Here is a 20,007-nt window from a genome sequence, read left to right as displayed (position 1 = left end):
ATGAATATTTAATCGTTGATAATATATAATAATTTGCAGTGAATATCTGATCTATAGTAATTTACAATGAATATTTAACCTAAAATAATTCATAATGAATATCTAATCTATAATAATTAACAATGAATATCAAAATAGTTTTGTGTCTCAAGTCAGTGCAAATCATTGAGCTATGCATTAGATTAAATAAATGCGTGTTTGGTATTACATGTATAAGGAACATCGCTGTGTTCACTATAAAGTGAATTTTGTTTATATCTTTAAAGGGGTCAATGTTAGCAAATATTAGCAAACACGACGTCAAAATATCAGTTGGCATTACCAGGTGCGTTGTTAATGAAGTACATGAAGACGGCATATTGTGTGAAGTGTTTGATCTTGTGTCGGCCACAGATGGGCTAAAGGGAAGGGTCAAGGTAGTGTGTCTCACTGGTTTATGGCCATCATCTTTACCACCAAACTGTATAAATGTTATACTGACAGTGTGGGGGAACACGTGACTTAAAACGGCAGCTTACAATGGCCGATAATTTCTCCGATTCGCAAGGAAAATCCAGGTATTTCTATTGATCAACCTTTGTTTTAGATGTTCTAATATATCCTATCATATGCCCCCTACCTTCCGATTACCTCCGGTACCCATACTTTGTTCCATTCACCTATATTTATCGAGAATACTTAGGAAGTTTGAATACATTCGCAAGTTTTGGAAAGACGCTATCCACGGACGGATACAGTTTTGTCCAGAAAATACAAATTACTGAAGTAAATGACTGTACAATTACATGAAAAGTTAACCAAATACACTGTTCAGCCTAAACATGTAAAGAACTTGCAAAAAGCAAAGCTGCCAAAAAGAGAATGTTAAAATCTACGAAATGGCGCTGAACACGTACATAGTCTTCCAAGGTGCTGTGCACGTACAGGAGCAACTATTCTATTTTATATTAAGGAAATACTAAAGTTGCCGCGAGGCTTCTGTATTTACAGCAAACTATATGATTGTTTTTCGTAATAAATAACATTGTGACGTCTCAGCTTTAATACTTCACCGTTATTTCACGCACCGATGTCAAATAATATTCTTTCGGAATTCACAAAGATTCAAAAGTCTTTGGGTAGATAAAAGCACAGAATATGATTGTATTGTTTAAACACAACAGAGAATATTGGCAGAAAACACTGATTTACTCACTCAGTCATAGCTGTGTAAAAGAATTTACTGGAAAACATTTGAATACACAACACTATTTATCATATAAAGTGAATCTACTATGCCTTCGAGTTATGAATAAGGAAACTGATTTGTCAGATTTATTTTCTTTTGCAGGGGCATTCCTTTCCCGCCATACATGTGTCGGCACATAATCTAGGAGTTCGGTGACATGCTCCCGGAAAATAGTTTGGTATTCAAATGCCATGTGATACATTCTGGGCACATCTGAGTACCTCTCCAGCAACATATGATTGGCAATTTATTTTATAAATTTATTTTGACTTTTTTTTCCAGAATTTGAAACTGTGGTCAGAAGCCGGTACTGACCTATTTCACTCACAGTTTCCTGAAGAACGACTTAGAGGCACTGAGAAATAACAATGTAAAATAGGCAGAACTGACCTGGTTTTTATTTGGCTCTATTTAATTCAGCGACCATTTCCACAACTATTTTATATTTGAAAAAACATCTTGGACTACACTTTTAAGAAACTAGAGTTTTACATTTGATTTCCCTCAGTTAAAAATACTACACCATGCACAAAATCGTACCAATAATTATCTTGACTTTTAGCTATTCAAATTTCACCATTTCTAACGACCGCTACAACATGTTGTTCGCATTTAACAATAATTATTCGGTAACTTTTGTCTGATATAGAAGGAAAAGGTCTAATTTATAGAATCATAAAGAACTGGCATTGGGTCAGAAAAAGTCCATATTTAGCATTTGCTTGAAGAGAAAGCATTTAAGACGTGGTCTACATCTTTGCAAACATCCTTTTAAATGTGTATAGAGCTAGTAAAACATTCCATCACTTGTCATTGTTGAACGAAAGTGGTTTTTGAATGCTTTCATTTTACTGAATGAGCGTTCGCAAAATGCAGATGTTGGAGGCATAGTCAGAAGCACAAACAGAATAGTGTTTTCACATGGAGGGATGTATAAGAGTGGTCTGAAGTCTATGGTTTCTGACTGGCAATATTCAAGTGTAGTTTCTACTTTGTTACCTCATTTTTAAATATCTGAAATGTGCCATGGAGATCTGGTGAATATGCGGTGTAAATAGGCACTGGCACTTCTGACTTGTTTTCCGTAGATTTTGGCAGCAAAACGGACTTCATTTTGTAGAATGTGAGTTGCTATTTCTAGACAAAATGGTCGAAAAATACACTGATACCATAAACTCAAAGTAATCCAAGACAGATTCTGCACCATGGTTGTCTGTATGCATTTACCTTCCAACACGCCTTGATATAGATGTTTTAGTGCCGAAGTCTCTGATTATACGCATTGCCTTTTTTTGTATCGGGCAAGCCACACTGCAGAGTCATTCCGCTCAGTCGAGAAAACTTGTATCTTTATCTCTGTAACGGCATTTAGTAAGTCCATATCTTCCTTCTGAAAAAAGGCTCGTTAGCGCTACGATGATACTCAACACCTTTTCAGATTCAAAATAAATGACAAAGTCAAATCTAAGAACTGCAGCAAGATACTAGCCTGCTTTCTCATTTCCATCTTCATGCAGTATTTTCTGACCATGGATTTTCACTGGAAACGTGCTCTTGATCATGCAGAATGCCCGACTTGACCACAGAGACTCAGAAAGGATTCGCATTTTAATGCGTTGTTCCAATTCCTCCCTTTGAACTGTGTCCCTTGCCAGTTCCTCGGTAAACGCTACCGATCATTCAGCTGAGTAATCGAACAGAAAGCTTATATCTTGCACAGTTGACATCAAGGTTTTGAGACATGGGATTTTAGAACTGTGTACTAAGGCTAAATTCAAACAATGAGCTTTGCAATGTATATCAGTTGCGTCCGTAGCTCTTTCTTTTTTAAGCGTTTGCACACCACGGTATTCTTATGTTTAATGCCCCATCATAGCATTGCGCGCTTAACTTTAGAATACCTAGATCAGCGTCTTACAAGAAATCCAAGATATTGCGATTAACTTTAACACCTTTGATAGATTTGCTGTCAATAAATCATATAGGAATTCTTTACAGAGGCACATTTATCACCAGTCGGCCTAATCCTAATGCATAGCGAGAGGTGTTTCTTGGTTGATTTGTTAGTTGCATCGTCAACAATGATGGCAAATAAAGGAGCATTTATAAAGTCCGCTTACAGTTTTTCTCATACTAGATTAAAGCATTATCTCATTTTGAATGTCAGGAGATGCGTATTTTGAATTAGATCTCTATATGTGCATTGCCAGATTTTGTTGTTGTTGTTTTTTAAATTTTTAAAAGCTCCTTTTGAATTTCACCATCTTGCGCAAATATGTTTAGCATTGTCATGAAGTTGCTACCCTCTTTCGTATAGCCATGTGTCGCTATATTCTGCTCAATACAAACAACAGTAACCTTTATTGTTTCTCCTATTACGTGTCTATTTCTTTGTACTAAATTCTTTGTTGATTCAGATATTTTCTTGCTTGCCGAATTATTTTTTTCCTGTCTTGATAGTCGCATAATAACTTCCCTCTAGGACCGACGAAACGTGGTGATAGGATTCTGTGTAACATCTTTTGAGCCAGATGGAAAAAATCCTTCGAATCTGTGTAATACTGGTAGCTCTAATTTGACGGTTTTCTTCCTACCGCCAACAAACATACTGAAAATATGTAAATAAAAACATCACTTTCATATGAATTTACACAAACTAGGGAAAAAATTATGTAACATCCATCATCCTTTTCACCCTCGTATTCTAATTGCATTTATTTTGGCATTTTCGTGTTTTTTTTCTCATATTTGAAGAAAATGTGTAGTCATATGTCTAAAGTGTCTATATGTGTCTCCGAGGCGTTATATAACACTATGTAAGTATGTGTTGCCATTGATATTACTCTAAATACTGCGTTTATGTAATTAAATGGGAAAAATTGCAACCTATAAAGACGTTGTGAAAAGGTTTTCTTTTTATCTTCATTTGCATGTTCTTTCATGCACGTTCAGAATTAAATTATGCGGACAATTATAGAGCATGTCTGCTTAAGTGCATGAACTTTCGCAGATCTTGTTTTTCAGAAAATGCGATTCAACCTTCGACATTATAAATGTGTAAAACACTTCTAAACACAGAAGCCTCGTGGCAATATAAGTATTTCTGTAATATAAGATTGAATCATTGACCTTGTACGTGCACAGCGCCCTAGAAGACTGTGTACGTGTTCAGCGCCGTTTCGTATATTTCGACATTCTCTTTTTGGTAGATTTGATTTTGCCAGTCCGTTACATGTTTATGATGGACTGGATACTTTGTTAAGTTTTAATGTCATTGTACTGTCGTTTACTTCAGTAATTAGTATTTTCTGAACAAAATAATGTCGGTCCGTGGATACCGTCATCCCAAAAACTGCAAATATATTCAAACTTCCCAAGTGTTCTTGGAAAATATAGGTGAATGGAACAAAGGAAAGGTACCAGAGGAAATCGGAAGGTAAGGGGCATATGATAGGACATATTAGAACATCTAAAACAAATGTTTGTCAATAGAAATACCTTGATTTTCCTGACGAATCGGAGAAATTATCGGCCATTTTTCCGTGTAATCTGCCTTTGTAAGTCACGTGATTCCCAACACTGACTGAACAGGGTCAAAAAAGAGATATTATTTTCAGTTGATCATTCTAATTTACACATACTCTGAAACGACCAAAAATATGGGGTTTGAGCGCAAAATTGCCTCGTCAGGCTTTTAGCAAATTTTTGTCTGTGTTTATTTTTAGCAAGAAAATCTGTTGCAGGCGACTTAAATTAACAGGTCTAACAAATGTAGTGATATGTCTAAACTACCATGATTTGAACATAAACCAACCAGCCATTAAAATTAATACGTTATTTTAGCTAAACAAAAAATAAATTGAACACTTTAATGCTTTTTTTTTTACCTTTACATATGTTAATTGTACAAAAACTGGACATGACTTTATAAAAGATTCAACACTTGTTATGAAAAAGTAAACCATACATATTTAATGCATATATTTTTCAGTTTATAGAAAATAAAGATAGTTTGTGAATACCTTGGTGAACATCTATACAATTGAAACAGGTTTAAACTGATTTCGTTAAATGAATATAATCTTTTATATCAATTTATAATCAATCAGTGTGAAATAGGGTATCGGTCCTACGATGTGGGCACAGTTGCTTTCCAGATTGAGCAACAGCCACCAGTCAATGTTGCCAGTCGCCCTCAGAGCAACTATAATAGCGCAGTAGTCACCGGCGCCGTTATGTTCGGTCTGCTTGTTGTCGCCGTCGTCGGCATTGGAATAAAGAAAATAAAAAACAAAAGGCACCGATCTCTAGATGAACCATACAACGTGCATTACCGCCGGGACAGCAATGTGCCCACACAGGGCGGCCTCTCAGAGAGCCATACCTCTGAGGTTATACAGAATAGACAAAATGGTAAACATTCTTTCTAAAATTTTGACTCTTTTTTAACACTTTGTATAATCAGTGTTGTTGAGTGAGTGAGTTAGTAAAAAGATTGATCAAAGGAAACTTAACTAACTGATGTTCACTGAATTAATAGGTAAACAGATAAGACTGAAAGAAAAAGAAAAAGTGAATGAATCTGTTGCACGTTGGTGCAATGAAAAAAGAAAGATAACTGCAATTATCTTCATAAAACAATGACATTGCCTCTGTTTGCCTAAATTACTTATCAAAACATTTATTTAATTTATTACTTGCAGTATGTTCTTTATTGGTTTAAAACGTCTGGTTGTTTAAAATCATTTCTTTCTCAATAAAAAAAAATCTATTTGAACGATTTTCACGTCATAATTTTATTTCTAATTACCAAGAGCACAGGAATCTGAGAGGAGAAGCCCAGGATAATACATTTGTTAAAGAATCTGAACCACTTCTTCCAGTAATTGATGAAGACACCCAAGCTATGTTTGCGCAGAAGAATCTCATTATTTTAAACGAATGCCTTATTCTGGGAGAAATAGTAGGACAAGGTAAAGCTTTTTTCTCTTTTTCAAAATTACTTTGATGTCTTGAAATATCAAAAATGGACGGATTGAAATTTAATTTTCTTCCTGTTTGTTTCGACATAATCAGACGATCACATATGTCTTAATCATGGACATTCAAATTTTTCGCGCGCTCTGATTTCTGCAGGACAAAGGATATAACATGCAAAAAAGATTATTGCCCTTCTGTCGTCGAAGTTCCTTTCAAGACGCATTTCATTCCGGAAGTGTATTTTAAATATCAATATAACCACATACTTAAAAACTATTTTTGACAATGTGACATCATGAAAACATCATGTAGTTAATATGTCAAAGACATGCGCATTACCTGAAATAGTTATATATCAATAGTATTCTTCTTACGAAGAGGACGAGTTCAGCTAATCTATTTATTGGTTCACACAGAACAGTTTGGTCGGTTATCTTCCAAACATGATGCGAAACTACGAAAAGGTGTTTCAAACGTGTCTCACTGTACTAAGTATTCTTTGTTTTTGAAATAATTATACACCTTTTTCATTATTTTGATTCGTTTTTATTTTCTGAAATCGTATTGTCTGCAGTCTAAAGCTGCATATATTTTGTCTCTTTATAGGTAGCATGATACTGACTGATTTCCAGATATACCAAAGGGCGCAGCCGTTAGAATAATTTTATTTTTTAAACTTGTGCTTCTCTTAAATCTGTATTCGAAACTTGTTTTCACATACTGCCTTCTGTTTGTTTTTAAATCTTTATGCATGAATATAGAAACAGATCACAGTTCTGCATCATCTGAAAGCGGCATGTTCTATCTTCTCTTATTCTTATTTTCAGACAAAAATGACAAACTTGACCCAATGCTAAAGGTATGGATAATTTTCTGCCACATTTTCACTCATAAAACAAATTCTGTCAAGAATTTGCGAATAAATAATTCTAGCATGTAATATCTTTAGTACGATTTTCACAAACATGTTTATTGGCAGTCCATACTATTGCAGCAGGCTTACGTTTTTACAAGATGTAGCCGTTTGGATCTTTTCTGTTACATTTCAGGGCACTTTGGCTGCGTGTATAAAGGATATCTCACTCTTCCAAATGAGAATGCGGAGAAAATTGTTGCTTGTAAAACGCTCCATCGTAAGTATTTGTCTAATAACATCATCTTCACTAAGTTTTAACCTTTACGCAGCTAAATATCTAAAACGGACTAGTCTATCATCCAATTGGGCAGTACCATTTATTATTCGAAGGGGCGTTCAGTAAAAATTTACTGACTGAACAGTGAACAGTGCAGACCATGATCAGCCTGCACGGATATGCAGGCTGATCTTAGCCTGCACTGGTCGCAATGGACAGAATCACTTACCGGCATCGGGCTAAAGGTTAGCAACCATCAAGTTGTGGCTATTCAAAAAAAATAATTATTCATTTCATGCATTTTCCAGAACTAATATAAGAATTGTTTGAGAATACGTCTGTTCAAATGTTCCGTCATCTATTCAAACTCTTAACCTTAAAAGACGATATTCTGCTGGTTTTTTAACGTTTCGAAGACAAAACATTAAATTTGACACTGCACGTAAAATACTTCTTGCTTACACTGTAAAAAAGATACCTCATGTTTACAGTTTTGAGAAAAAGACTACGTTTACAGGAATTTCATTATTTTAAGTTTATAACAAAGGTAAAATGAAACACGAATGTTTTTCAGGAAACAACCCCAAAGACCTAGATGTGAACATGTTTTTGAAAGAAGCTTTGCTAATGAAGGATTTTCATCATAAAAATGTTATGGAGCTGATAGGGATTTGTCTGGGAGTTGACAAACTTCCGCTTGTCGTGCTCCCTTTCATGAGGAAGGGAGATGTACTGTCTTACATCAGGGACGTCAATAATGTGAGAAATATTCATACTTTTGTAAAGGATGAAGATCTGTGAGGAACATTTAAATGTATTAGAACTATTTTTGTAAACATGCCAGCTGAGTGGAAGAGGTTAAACTACCTTTCGTACTACATAAATGAAGATTTACTTTTACAAGGAGTACTAGTATGTCTGTAATTGAAATCCGCTTCATTACTTATTTTAAATTAATTAGTCATTTAATCTACTCTTGTCTTAAGATGTCCATATTTTATAAATAAAGATTGGCACTCATTATTACGCAATGGTGTAGAACCAAATTAAGTCCAGTAAAACTCAACAATGTCATAATTTAAAGACTTGTTCTGTTACTTGTTACTTAATGTAATAAATTGTTAAATTTAATAGACTGCTTATTTGCTTTATATTTGCAGCAACCAACAGTAAAGGAGCTGGTAGTGTTTGGAGTAGATATTGCAAATGGAATGCATTATCTCTCGCAACTGAAATTCATCCACCGCGACCTAGCTGCAAGAAATTGCATGTAAGTAAAGCCATTATAAGCAATGCCTTCCCCTTATTTGCCATAACAAATTGTCGTAGCATCGTTTCCGGATTTATATGATATAGACCATGCCCTGTGTTTGTGCTGAACACCAAACTTTTTTTCAAAATTTCGTTATATTCCCTGTTTAAAGTGAGTCTAAATAAAATAGTATATGAACACAATGTAAAATTTAGACCTTGTCATGAAATAGGCCATGTTGTGTTAATGTGTGCAGTACATAGTCTTAGTACACAAGAGATAGCTCCTGTATTATTTACTTGCATCAGTGTTTGGGCTGAGACGGAAAGGGTAAAGATTCACATTGATTAAGTCATTGTAACCCTAGAATGCATCTAAGCAAAATAATAGCAGACTTGATTTGACTGAGTCTGTTCTTAAAAGGAAATGAATGTGCACCTGGTGCCGCTTAAGCGGATTTTAATTAAATAGATACATTGGATGAACTCTATGGTCCAAAATGAACGGAATACTAAAAAAAGTATTGGAAGGTCTTTTTTACAATGGCCGCGAAAGTGCACTTTAAACTGTTGTATCTAGAGGTAGATCTAGTTCTGAAACAGAGAAATGAAATGAGGCGCAACGAACAAACATTGAATTACAATTAAACCATATATACAAAATGCTATAGGATCGACGATAACATGAGGGTAAAGGTAGCAGATTTTGGCTTGACACGTGACGTATATGAGAAAGAATACTACAGTTCTTGTGACAAAAAGGCGCAGCTGCCGGTTAAATGGATGAGTCCAGAAAGTCTAGAGTTTGGGCTGTTCACACACAAGTCAGACGTGGTGAGTTATACAAACAATCTTTCGGACGACTTTTGTCTTAATTCTGATGGACGCTAAAACATCAATGTCTGGAACTGTGACATCTTGTGTATTCCTAACTACCGTTCATAACTTCAAAATATAAATATTCGCCTGGTGAAGTCGCAGTTATAACGCCCATTTATTAATTCACTTTTGAATAAAATATTAAAAATACTCTGCTTGTGATATGATTAAGTAGCTGTTGCTAAGCTATTGTTTCTTCCCCTTTTTTGAACGACTTACTTTTGATGACAGTATGAAACTTGCCTTAAAGTGGCAGTAAAAAATTCCTCGTGCTTAACAATGTATTACAGTGGTCATTCGGTGTTGTTCTATGGGAGCTTCTGACCAGGGGTGTGAACCCTTACCCAACAGTAGATAACTGGGATATTCTGAGATACCTAAAAGAAGGCAGAAAACTGAACAAACCTGACTTTTGTCCCAATGAAATGTAAGTTAACCCAACATTAACTTATTTACCACTATTATTTGTCTCTTAGAGTCGTTTTCAGAGCATCTGAGTACATGGAATCTATCTACTTTTATATTAGGTTCGACAAAATGTATTCGGGGTCAATTTCCTTTAACCTGGGTACAGTTTTTAATATTTTATACATAAAATACACTTTTGTTTTGGTACTTTCATCATCAGTTACGAAGGTTAAAAATTAGCTGAATTCATTTTCGTATTAAATAATATCACACATAAATTCCTCTTCTGTACAAATTTATATTTCATAGATTTCCTGGGTTTTAAGACCCATTTTGAATGCTACTTTCAACAAGTAATGTAGTGCTTACCTCTCAAAATCGTTCTAATTGTTTTAAAGGTATCGCATTATGCAACAATGTTGGAATTGGGATCCGGAAGAAAGACCATTGTTTGGAGATCTGACCATCAAAATCCCTGAGTTACTCAGGAAACTAGAGAGAGCATCTGAGAAACGAAAACAACTAGAAACAAGCTAACACATAAACATTCAGAAAGTAGTTTTCATACGCATGAAAACCTTCTTCCGGCAAAATTGTCATTTTTCATTTCATTATGTCTGTGGAGGTGGTTGATTGAATCTTGAACATAGTATGAATGTGGTTGAAACTTTAACGAATGACTATGAACATTTATTGAAATCCTCGGAATATGCAAGTTTATTTACCTAGAATTTTAAATGTATAAGTTCAAAATCATTTCAAAACGTTCTACGTACATTTTCAAAAAAGAAATATATTATTGTTTCAGTATATTGGGAAACACACCTTTATATCTGATTTGTTTATCTTGTTAATTTAGTTTAATTCTGCCAACACATGTTATGTATGTAAATATATATGTTCTTTTTATTTTGTGACAATAGAATGTCATATTGCAGTGTTACATCGAAGGAAAGTCTCCACAGCTTTTATGAATATACTCTAAAACAGTGAAAAGTAGAAATTAATAGAAAGTTTGCCTACAAACCTGAAAGACATTTATTTCAAAACTTAAACTTAGTTCAATTTTAGTACAGTCACTTTGATTCCTTAATTTTCAGTGAATCAGCGAAAATGTATGTCATTGAGTGAAATATTGTGATATCCCTCCAAAACCATAAGTTTAAAAAATACGAATGACAGCTGAATGTCACATACATGTTGTTCATGAACGTAGGCCTGACAATTGCTGATATTGTATTCTTTACATGAGCTGTATATGTAACTTAATATATACGGGGGCCTAGTATGATATTCGGCATTTAATGTCAAGCCTGTTCGTTCGTTGTCCATTATATCTTTAAAAAACATGTTAACTACCTTGCTAATTTCAACCAAACTTTAAAGGAGTGTTTCTTTTATGGTCTCCGTTTAGTTTCCTTTTAATCTAGGTCATCCGTGCAGAATTACCTTACAAGTCGTATCCTCAGATTTCGAAATAGTTTTACAGCAATGTATCTTAGGTGACATTGTATTATGTTCAGTCTGTTTAAAAAATGGCCGCTAGGGCATGGGGCTTAATTGCTTCACCTGGCTGTATGGACAGCTTTGAAAAGCTCCCCTGGAAGCGCCGAGTCGATTTCAGAATGATTTTCCTGAAATAGGTCTTGGATGACCTTTCAGAAAAGTACGTACTATTTCAAGCATAATGCATAGTACTGTTTATGTCAAATAAATGTGTTAAATTTTATTTTTTATGAACTGTATATAGTAATTGTTCAGCCAAATCTAGTATGCATTTAGTTCAAATAAAAGGACGTTTCGGGACTGCGTAAGTCGCTGTAAGATACCCAGCTCTAAAATATCAGATCGTAAAATAACCATCTTATTAAGCCGAACGAGTATGCTAGGCTAGTATACCTTTAACTATAGTCCGTGAGTTGAACCTTCTCATTGCTAAAAGATGTTTATTTCCTTGCTTTATTCCAGGTCTATAGTGTTTATGTAGAATATATATGACAAGTGTAGGTTTTTTTGGCATATCAAAGTTCTTGTGTATGACGTAATGTATGTTTTCTTATCCCTTTAAACCAATATACCTTTATGCAACAATAAAAGAAAAATGAATAAATTTCATGTTCTCTTCACTCGAAAATAGTTTTAGATAGGCCTCAGTCGTTAGTATAAAATCCTTCTGACCTTCTCTCATGATAAAAATATTCGTATTCGTCTACGCCATTCTAATAATAGAAAAGGGGATTTCCAGGTATGTAATCAAGTAGGTAAGTAAACGTGTTATTTTTAAGTTGATATTTTGTATCTATTATGGACGCTAACAAGGCTATGGCAGTAATGTTACTATTACATATACTATATATACGACTACACTAAAAGGTGATAGTTGGCACTAAAAGATTATGTTTATAGTATTGGTTTACGCGCAGGAGTAAGTGCATTTTCAATATGGCGGAATAACGCTTCAGGTCAAAGGGAAGTAACAGTTTTCCCATAGACTTACATTGTAATGTTTTGGGTTATAGCCCTTTCCTAACATTTAAACTTTTGATGCCACCTACCCAGGGTGAAAGAACTATTCAAGGCCTAAAAGAAAACAGCCAGAAATATACATGTTGACCATCATTTTTGTGCACTTTTTTCACCCGCAAGTCAGTAACCCCCAGTCGGGCAGTGAATTTTTGTTTACATTTCATGAAAATACCAAATCACTAAAACAAGCAAAAGTTTCAAACAAAATACACTTCAAATATTTTTTCCTCCATTAATCATGGCTTAGAAACAGTTTTCAAACATATTCAACAGATATTTCACCAATGAGAGACCACTTTACATCTTAAATATTTGTCTCGGAATACCATATACTTTTTCAACCAATCAAAGGCCCTGTTAGTTATTTCCCTTTGACCTAAAGCTTAAATGCTGAACTTCTGTAGAGAGAGAGAGAGAGAGAGAGAGAACGCATGGAAAGTAGGTCATAAATCGGACATGTTTCACATATTGTTTGATCGGATATGTTTCACATATTGTTTGATTGCGGTTTTGGTTTCAAGTTGTTCATCATGTATATCTGCGTGTATGTGATAACTTTAAATGGTGCAAATATAACTGTGCATGTTTGATTTAGAGGTAAAAAGTACGTCACCATATTGAAAATATATGTATACACAGTTAAAAAATATACATATTAATTACAAAAATATAGAAAAAAAGAAAACAATAAAGTGCTAGTTTCCAAGGAAAAGATTAGTCATAGTCAGGCGTTGGAAACTACCTCCGCAGCCCGCGCCGACCCCAACACCATTTTAGATCCAAATTCCATATTGGATCATATGCATAAGCAACAGATTAGTAAATAATCTTTTAATTGTTGCCTCTTGTTTTTCAAACATCACAATGAATTCTTCTCAGAACTGACCATTTCATCTGGTACATAAAAGAAAGAGATGTAGTTCAATTGATAATTGAGCCGTGCCATGAGAAAACCAACATAGTGGGTTTGCGACCAGCATGGATCCAGACCAGCCTGCGCATCCGCGCAGTCTGGTCAGGATCCATGCTGTTCGCTAACAGTTTCTCTAATTGCAGTAGGCTTTAAAAACAAACAGCATGGACCCTGACCAGACTGCGCGGATGCGCAGGCTGGTCTGGATCCATGCTTGTCGCAAACCCATTATGTTGGTTTTCCCATGGCGCGGCTCATTTACTGTTTTGCCCCATTATAAGTTTACCTTTGGGTGGGTGTGCATCTTAAAAGTGAAAATACATAAAACAAGACGATTTATCCAAAAAAAAAAAAATTATACCGTATGCTTTATCAAGGGGGAAATACATACCAAGACCTAGATTTTACTATTTCCACAGTGTTCAAAGTCCACACTTATTATGGAATGGAATTCCCAAAAGAAACCCCTTTGAAGACATCTAAAGCATAATATCAGATTAAACGTAATTTTCTAATATTTCAATTTAAAACTAATTATTTCTAATTACTTTAGAAAACAAAAAATGTTTTCTGTGTAACAGTAATCGGCACAGTGGGAATATTTTCCCGAATGCCTTCGGCCAGCATGAAAAGAAACATTTACTGCAGCCTCTTTGCATTAAACACTATAAAAGAAAATCTGTAGAAATCATAAGCTATGAAAAATAAGTAACAAAAGCCATATGTTGTGCCTTTATACGGGTATAAACCATATTGAGACTTCTTGAATAGCCGTATAAACGCAAAAATAACATCCAGTTCTTATATTTACATTTTTACGGACGCTTGCTACAAAAATAAGTGGCTTGCTTTCTTTGAAAATTCACTGAAAACAACACTAGTTCCAAGTCAGACTTAAAAATACAATGATTTCCAGTACTCTGAAAGTCATATTCTTTGTTTTGAAATTGCTTTTAGTTTTAATATCTTGTAATTACATATATTGATCTATATATCAGTTAATTACAATTCTTGGATCAGTGTAAATTTAGTGATTAAACTTTAAAGTATCTCTGACCTGTGTCTGGAAATGGAAGCGAAATTTTCAGCGCTTTGGACATGTAGTTGTCCGAGTCAAATGTATAATAATGTGGAGATAAAGCATGTTCTGGTTTATTCAAAAGGATGACTTTTTATTTTTACGCAGGTAAGAGTTTATTTCATTGTTATATTTTACAAGAATATCAGAAAGTCAAAACACATTGTCGAAGTTGGATTCAATATGGCTGCCGTATTGTTTCGTTCAAATGTTTCGGGGGCGGATGAATTTTCAAATCCGTAAAATATAAATTTATTAACTTTTTGCTTCAGAAGTCATTTTTACGAAATAAGAGATGATAACGTATGTTGTTCTAGGCAGTTTGTATGAGTTTCATGATAAATAGAATAACAGGCTACTGTCTTTTGATATCAATGTTATCAGGTCTCGGCTGATATGGGCGAAAAGGGTTCAGTTCCCTCACCCCTTCCAGCCCATATTAGCCTCGACCTGATAACATTGATATCAAAAGACAGTAGCCTGTTATTCTCTATATATCATGAACACACTTTTTCTTCATTATTAAGGGAGAGCAGCAACATGTTATACCGATAATTTCACTATATGAACAGTAATCTATATACTGTATACATAGAAGTAAGTGCAGGGAGGTCGGGGAGGGGAGCACAGTTTTTTAGTGTAATATATATTTCCTTCTTAGTTTAAAAGCTCACTAGAATTCAGCATTTGGTTTTTGAAAAATATTCAAAATCATCTACAACCACTTCCTACAAGGATCTCGCACCCTAATAGACTTTGGCATGCACAAATTGCAAACTTTTACGTGGCAGGACCCCCTATCCCCCTTATACACAAATATTGCAAAACTTTCTCAAAATAATATAACCATTTTATTGAGAAGAGCTCCGAAATATATAGACAAAAGAATGTGAATAACAATATTAATGATTTTTAACACTTTATAATAAAAATTCATTTAAATACAAAATTTTCTTCAGGTAAAATAGTAAAACACATGTGAAATTATCGGTATACGTACGTCGCACGCTATTTTACACATAGGCGATTTCGAGATACATGTTGATGTGTATGCAGCTATTTAATTTATGAGTAACTGACGTCCATGTATGTTTTTACTACAGTGATTAAAAGATTTAAATTACATTTTCCCCGTTTCATTTTTAGAGAATTTATAATCGTAAAATACATAAAAAATCGAATTATCATCAACAAAAATGACGAAAAATGTAACGTTACGCGTAACAAGGTGTTAGTACGGCAGTCGGTTTTTTGACGATAAATCTGTCAATTTTAAAGATATCTGGACAAAATAACCAGCAGACGACATTGAATTTTGCCGCGCATCATTCAATGCGTTTATTTTACGTCATTTCCGTATTTACTCGCTTTAACAAAACCTTGACGGCTTTTCCTACAAGCGTTACGTTCGTCATCCTGGTGCGTATTTATTCAATTATACTGTAATAATATATCGGAAAAAATACCAAAACTTATACTATCATAAAATGCATACATTATCAATTATGTACATGTTTAAATCAATAATCATTAACAAGTATTAAACGACTACGGTATATTTAAAAAATTACATACTGAAAATGTTACGTCAAAAAGTCCATTTCAAAAGTGAGTTTCCCCATTTTATGCGAGTTATTATTGAAAGTTGGCATTGATCTTTATAGATGGCTAAAAGTGCATTGTATGAACTTTCTTAAGATATCTGACTTATCTTGTTAGTATAAAAACTTTCATGAACCATCATTCTGTGAAAATATTACATCGTTTACAGTAAAGCTGCAAATATTAGATTGCATAACGTTACGTCGTATAATTTCACTTTGCTGTACATAAAAACGCAACGTTTTTGATGATTTTATTAGCTCGGTTTCCATTTAATAACTTTAAAGTATTTGGTTCATTTTACAAAATTTGTGACGCATATTATAGATCTTTATTATCTTTCTTCTATATTTTCAGTATCTTCGAAATAATTTATTCTGAACATTGTGCCTAGAAGTAAACTTGAAGTATGAACGTCTCATCTATGATCATTTGAACAAATCACTTTTACATTGAAATCTAAGGTCCAGTCCAAAAAAATAATGTTCTGTAAGAAAATTGTACTGGACCTATAAAGAAAGAGAAAATTGCATGGCAAGCGTCATTTTATTTGATTTGCCACGAAAATGGAAGTATTTTTAAATTACATTCTCAACGAATTTATATTACATATTCCTACAGACCTACCATCTATGAACTAATCAAATGTTCTGTTTCCCGTTTAGTTTTTCATAAAAAATAGTGTTTTAAGTGGTAATTTACAGGTCTATATGAATGCATGATAAAATTAATTGCAGATTAAAATGCATATATAGTTAATTTGAAGAAACGGGCGGTAATAATTAATGATAAAAAACAATACTGATAATAACAACAACAATGTGACCAAAGCAATAACTGTAAATTACGATACCATTAAAGAATATGCAGATTTATAGCAACGCATTTTTGCTATTTATTTTCTCAATTAGTAATTTGTACGTCAAACTGACGTCAAAATGACGTTAAGCATTTGTGCAAAATAGCGTGCGACGTACGTATAACATATTGCAGTCAAAATTACACCATAGAGCTTGAATACTTTCAAATCAATCTCACACCATTCTTCAGCAGTGTTCAATATTTGCAAGATGGAAATGCTGTTCTTCCTTAATAATGAAGATAAAGTATTATGTTAATGATATATATACTAACTTTATTATATAATTATAAGATATTAAATCTAAAAGCAATTTCAAAACAAAACATATGGCTTTCGGAGTAATGGAAATCATTATATTTTCAAATCTGACTTTGGAGCCACAGTATTATATATATGTGTGTATGTATATCAGGGTGTAGCGGGGAACCCCATCCTGCAATATTTTGGTATTTTAAAAACTCAATCCTGCATTCTGCTACGTTTTAAGAGAAATCCCGTTCTGTCATTAACTAAAGTTTCACATGTGTTTTACTATTTTACCAGAAGAAAATTTTGATGAACATAGGTATAATTTATTATATCAAAAATCATTTCAAAATGTGGAGAGAGTATATCTCCAAATATACATTAAAATGCACCATAGCTGTTCTGCAATTCTATTTTCCATGGGAGTTTGCCCCCCCTCCTCCCACCACCCAAAACCGCGCCACCCCACCACACCAAAGTTCAAATGATCGGCCCCTTATTTATTTTCAATTTTTCACTTGATCTTGTGTTCTATATCCTACGTTTATGCGACAATCATGTGTAACTAATTTCCTGTTTAATTCAAGGAGTTTGCTATGTGAAGTCTTGTTGGATATTGGCAATGGATGTCTGCTGAAATTAATATTAAAGTTTGGTAATCATTATATTGAAGCCTTAACGCGGGTAATTAATAAATATCGCGATGCTTTGGTTGTTTAATCAATATAAACCTGAAGAAACTTACAGAAGTAGTGCTAGTCATTTCTATTGAGAAATGTACGAGTACCAGAAATAAACTCTGCTAGAAAATCGCAAACAAATTAAGTACCTACCAGTTCTTCAAAAGGTTAATAAGTAAGTATATGATGTACATGGTAATGAGATTGAAATGATGATTAGTATATTGCAAAAGAATGAAGCCAATGGGTCAATTCGTTTCACATTTGCGACTTACGTCGTTTCGCCGCTGGTAACCGGCTAGCCATTTAGGTAATTCCGGCGTACGCTGCTGTACACGTGTCTTGTGAGACAGGTCACAACAGAAAATCATTTCAAATTAGAAATTTTTTACTTTTTACTTGCAGCTCAGGCGGCCGGCGTACGCCGAAGCATTCGTTTGTGCTAAAACCGGCGAGAATATTTTTTCTTGCCGCTGACGCAACTGGCTTAACCCAGGTTTGGTGACTCGAATTAGCCCATTAAAGGGATAATTGTATCATATGCTAGATATAAATGGTAGAAATAGAAAAGAAAATATTTATCCATAGTCACATGCGAAAAGAATCTGAAATATCAACAATAACATGATTTAAATATTCAGATTTAAATTAAAATACATACATAGTTTGCCTAGTTTGATCTTGTAACTATAGTTAAACTATTGTGGCATCGGCTTGTCTCTAATTAACGGATATGACTTATTTTTAACTGTAGTTCAACTAGCAGGTGACCGTTGTTTCTCTAGTTTCAGAATGACGTAGAAATGTTAGAAAATATTGACGGGGCTTTGGAATTACAGCATTTTCAGTATTTCATTTGATTTGATTGTTTTAATTGCTATCTTTTAACATTGGAACACATGGACCGTGGAGGAGTGTGTCTAGATGGTAATGTGACCGGTTGTAATGCAAAAGTATTAAAAAGAATATGTAAGGGAAGTTGCAATTTTTGCATATTTGTACTACTTCTTCACCTCCGGCAATAATTCATAAATATAAGCACGGTTTATTGCCTGAATTTTTAAATGATTTTCCCCAGTTTAGTCAGAGAGACTATCCCAGATAACTTAAGAAATGGTAACAAGTTTGTCAATCTGTCCAGACAAGCAGAAATGTACTCCAGATATATTATTCCATAATCGCTTGCGCTATGGAACGAACTTGAAAATAATATTTGTGATTCACCAACTCTGTCGTCATTTAAATGAAATCTAAAAAAAAAAATGTTTAAACTACCTTACATACCAAATGTTTTTCTTACACGGCAATAGATATTTTACAATTTATCATGCCAGAATTATGAAAATGTGTGCTAATGTGAATACTGATCATTTTGCGAATCGGTTAAGGGGTCTATTGACATTTTTTGGATATTTTTTCTTTTATTTCATATGAATTCACCATACTCTTTATCAGATGCCAAAAAAAAAAAAAAATAATAATAATAAAATTAAATGAGTTCAAATACAAAACCTTTATTTGATGAATTCCAGGATTTACAGTAAATATTTGACATGTGTTTACAATAACACCCTTCTGAAAAGAACAGTCAGGTATAAATTTAGTCACGGTATTTCTGACCATCAGCTAAGCATTTGATTTTCCGAATCTCAGTAATTATAATGTGGTCATCCAAGGCTCTAGAGGGAGTTATATATTGTTTTGATGTAATCAAAATTATATGGGTGATTTTCATCAGGTAAATATAACTGATCAGTCAGAGGAATCTTGGTCAGAAACTGCTCAGAGCTGAGCAGTAACACCTCGGCAGGAATACAGTTATAATTGATAAATTAAACAAGATTTACCTGTAAGGTGAAGTTTGATTTCAATTCTGTCGGACCAATCCACTGAAAATTATAGGAGTGAACTCACCTGCGATCACGTGACCAAACTCTGTCAAATGTGAATTTGGTCTAGTCTGCTTAAGAACACTCATTATTCTAATTTTTACAGATATTTGTTCCAGCAACAAGTGATTTATGTCGTTTTTTTGCCAGTGTCTGACAACGCTGCCCTGTTGTTAGTGCCAGCAAATGACTAATTTTACACTAAGTAATCTTAATGATAAATCACTGGTAGGCAAATCTTTTACGAAATTAAGTACATGTTTAACATCCCATGTTACATTGTATTTGGGTAATGCTGGATTTAAATAAAAATTCCCTTCATGAACCGTTTC

General features: G+C 34.0%; 1 protein-coding gene across 3 annotated transcripts in view; it reads left to right on the top strand.

Moving 5' to 3' along the window:
- LOC123528623 (hepatocyte growth factor receptor-like) overlaps positions 1-11,437 on the top strand; it is a 48,062-nt gene extending 36,625 nt beyond the window's left edge. For all 3 annotated transcript variants that reach the window (XM_045308475.2, XM_045308472.2, XM_053521622.1), the window contains 9 exons: positions 267-416; positions 5,338-5,641; positions 6,043-6,201; positions 7,258-7,341; positions 7,916-8,100; positions 8,502-8,611; positions 9,264-9,426; positions 9,762-9,898; positions 10,278-11,437. In XM_045308475.2, the coding sequence (XP_045164410.2) occupies positions 267-416; positions 5,338-5,641; positions 6,043-6,201; positions 7,258-7,341; positions 7,916-8,100; positions 8,502-8,611; positions 9,264-9,426; positions 9,762-9,898; positions 10,278-10,416 (1,431 nt within the window). In that variant the 3' untranslated portion in view covers positions 10,417-11,437. The remainder of the gene's footprint in view (positions 1-266; positions 417-5,337; positions 5,642-6,042; positions 6,202-7,257; positions 7,342-7,915; positions 8,101-8,501; positions 8,612-9,263; positions 9,427-9,761; positions 9,899-10,277) is intronic.
- Positions 11,438-20,007: the final 8,570 nt, after the last annotated feature.

This window comes from Mercenaria mercenaria, chromosome 13, assembly GCF_021730395.1.
Source record: "Mercenaria mercenaria strain notata chromosome 13, MADL_Memer_1, whole genome shotgun sequence".
NCBI classification, from domain to species: Eukaryota; Metazoa; Mollusca; class Bivalvia; order Venerida; family Veneridae; genus Mercenaria; species Mercenaria mercenaria.
The sequence above is the reverse complement of the archived record's forward strand: the minus strand, read 5'-3'. Positions and strand labels throughout refer to the sequence as shown.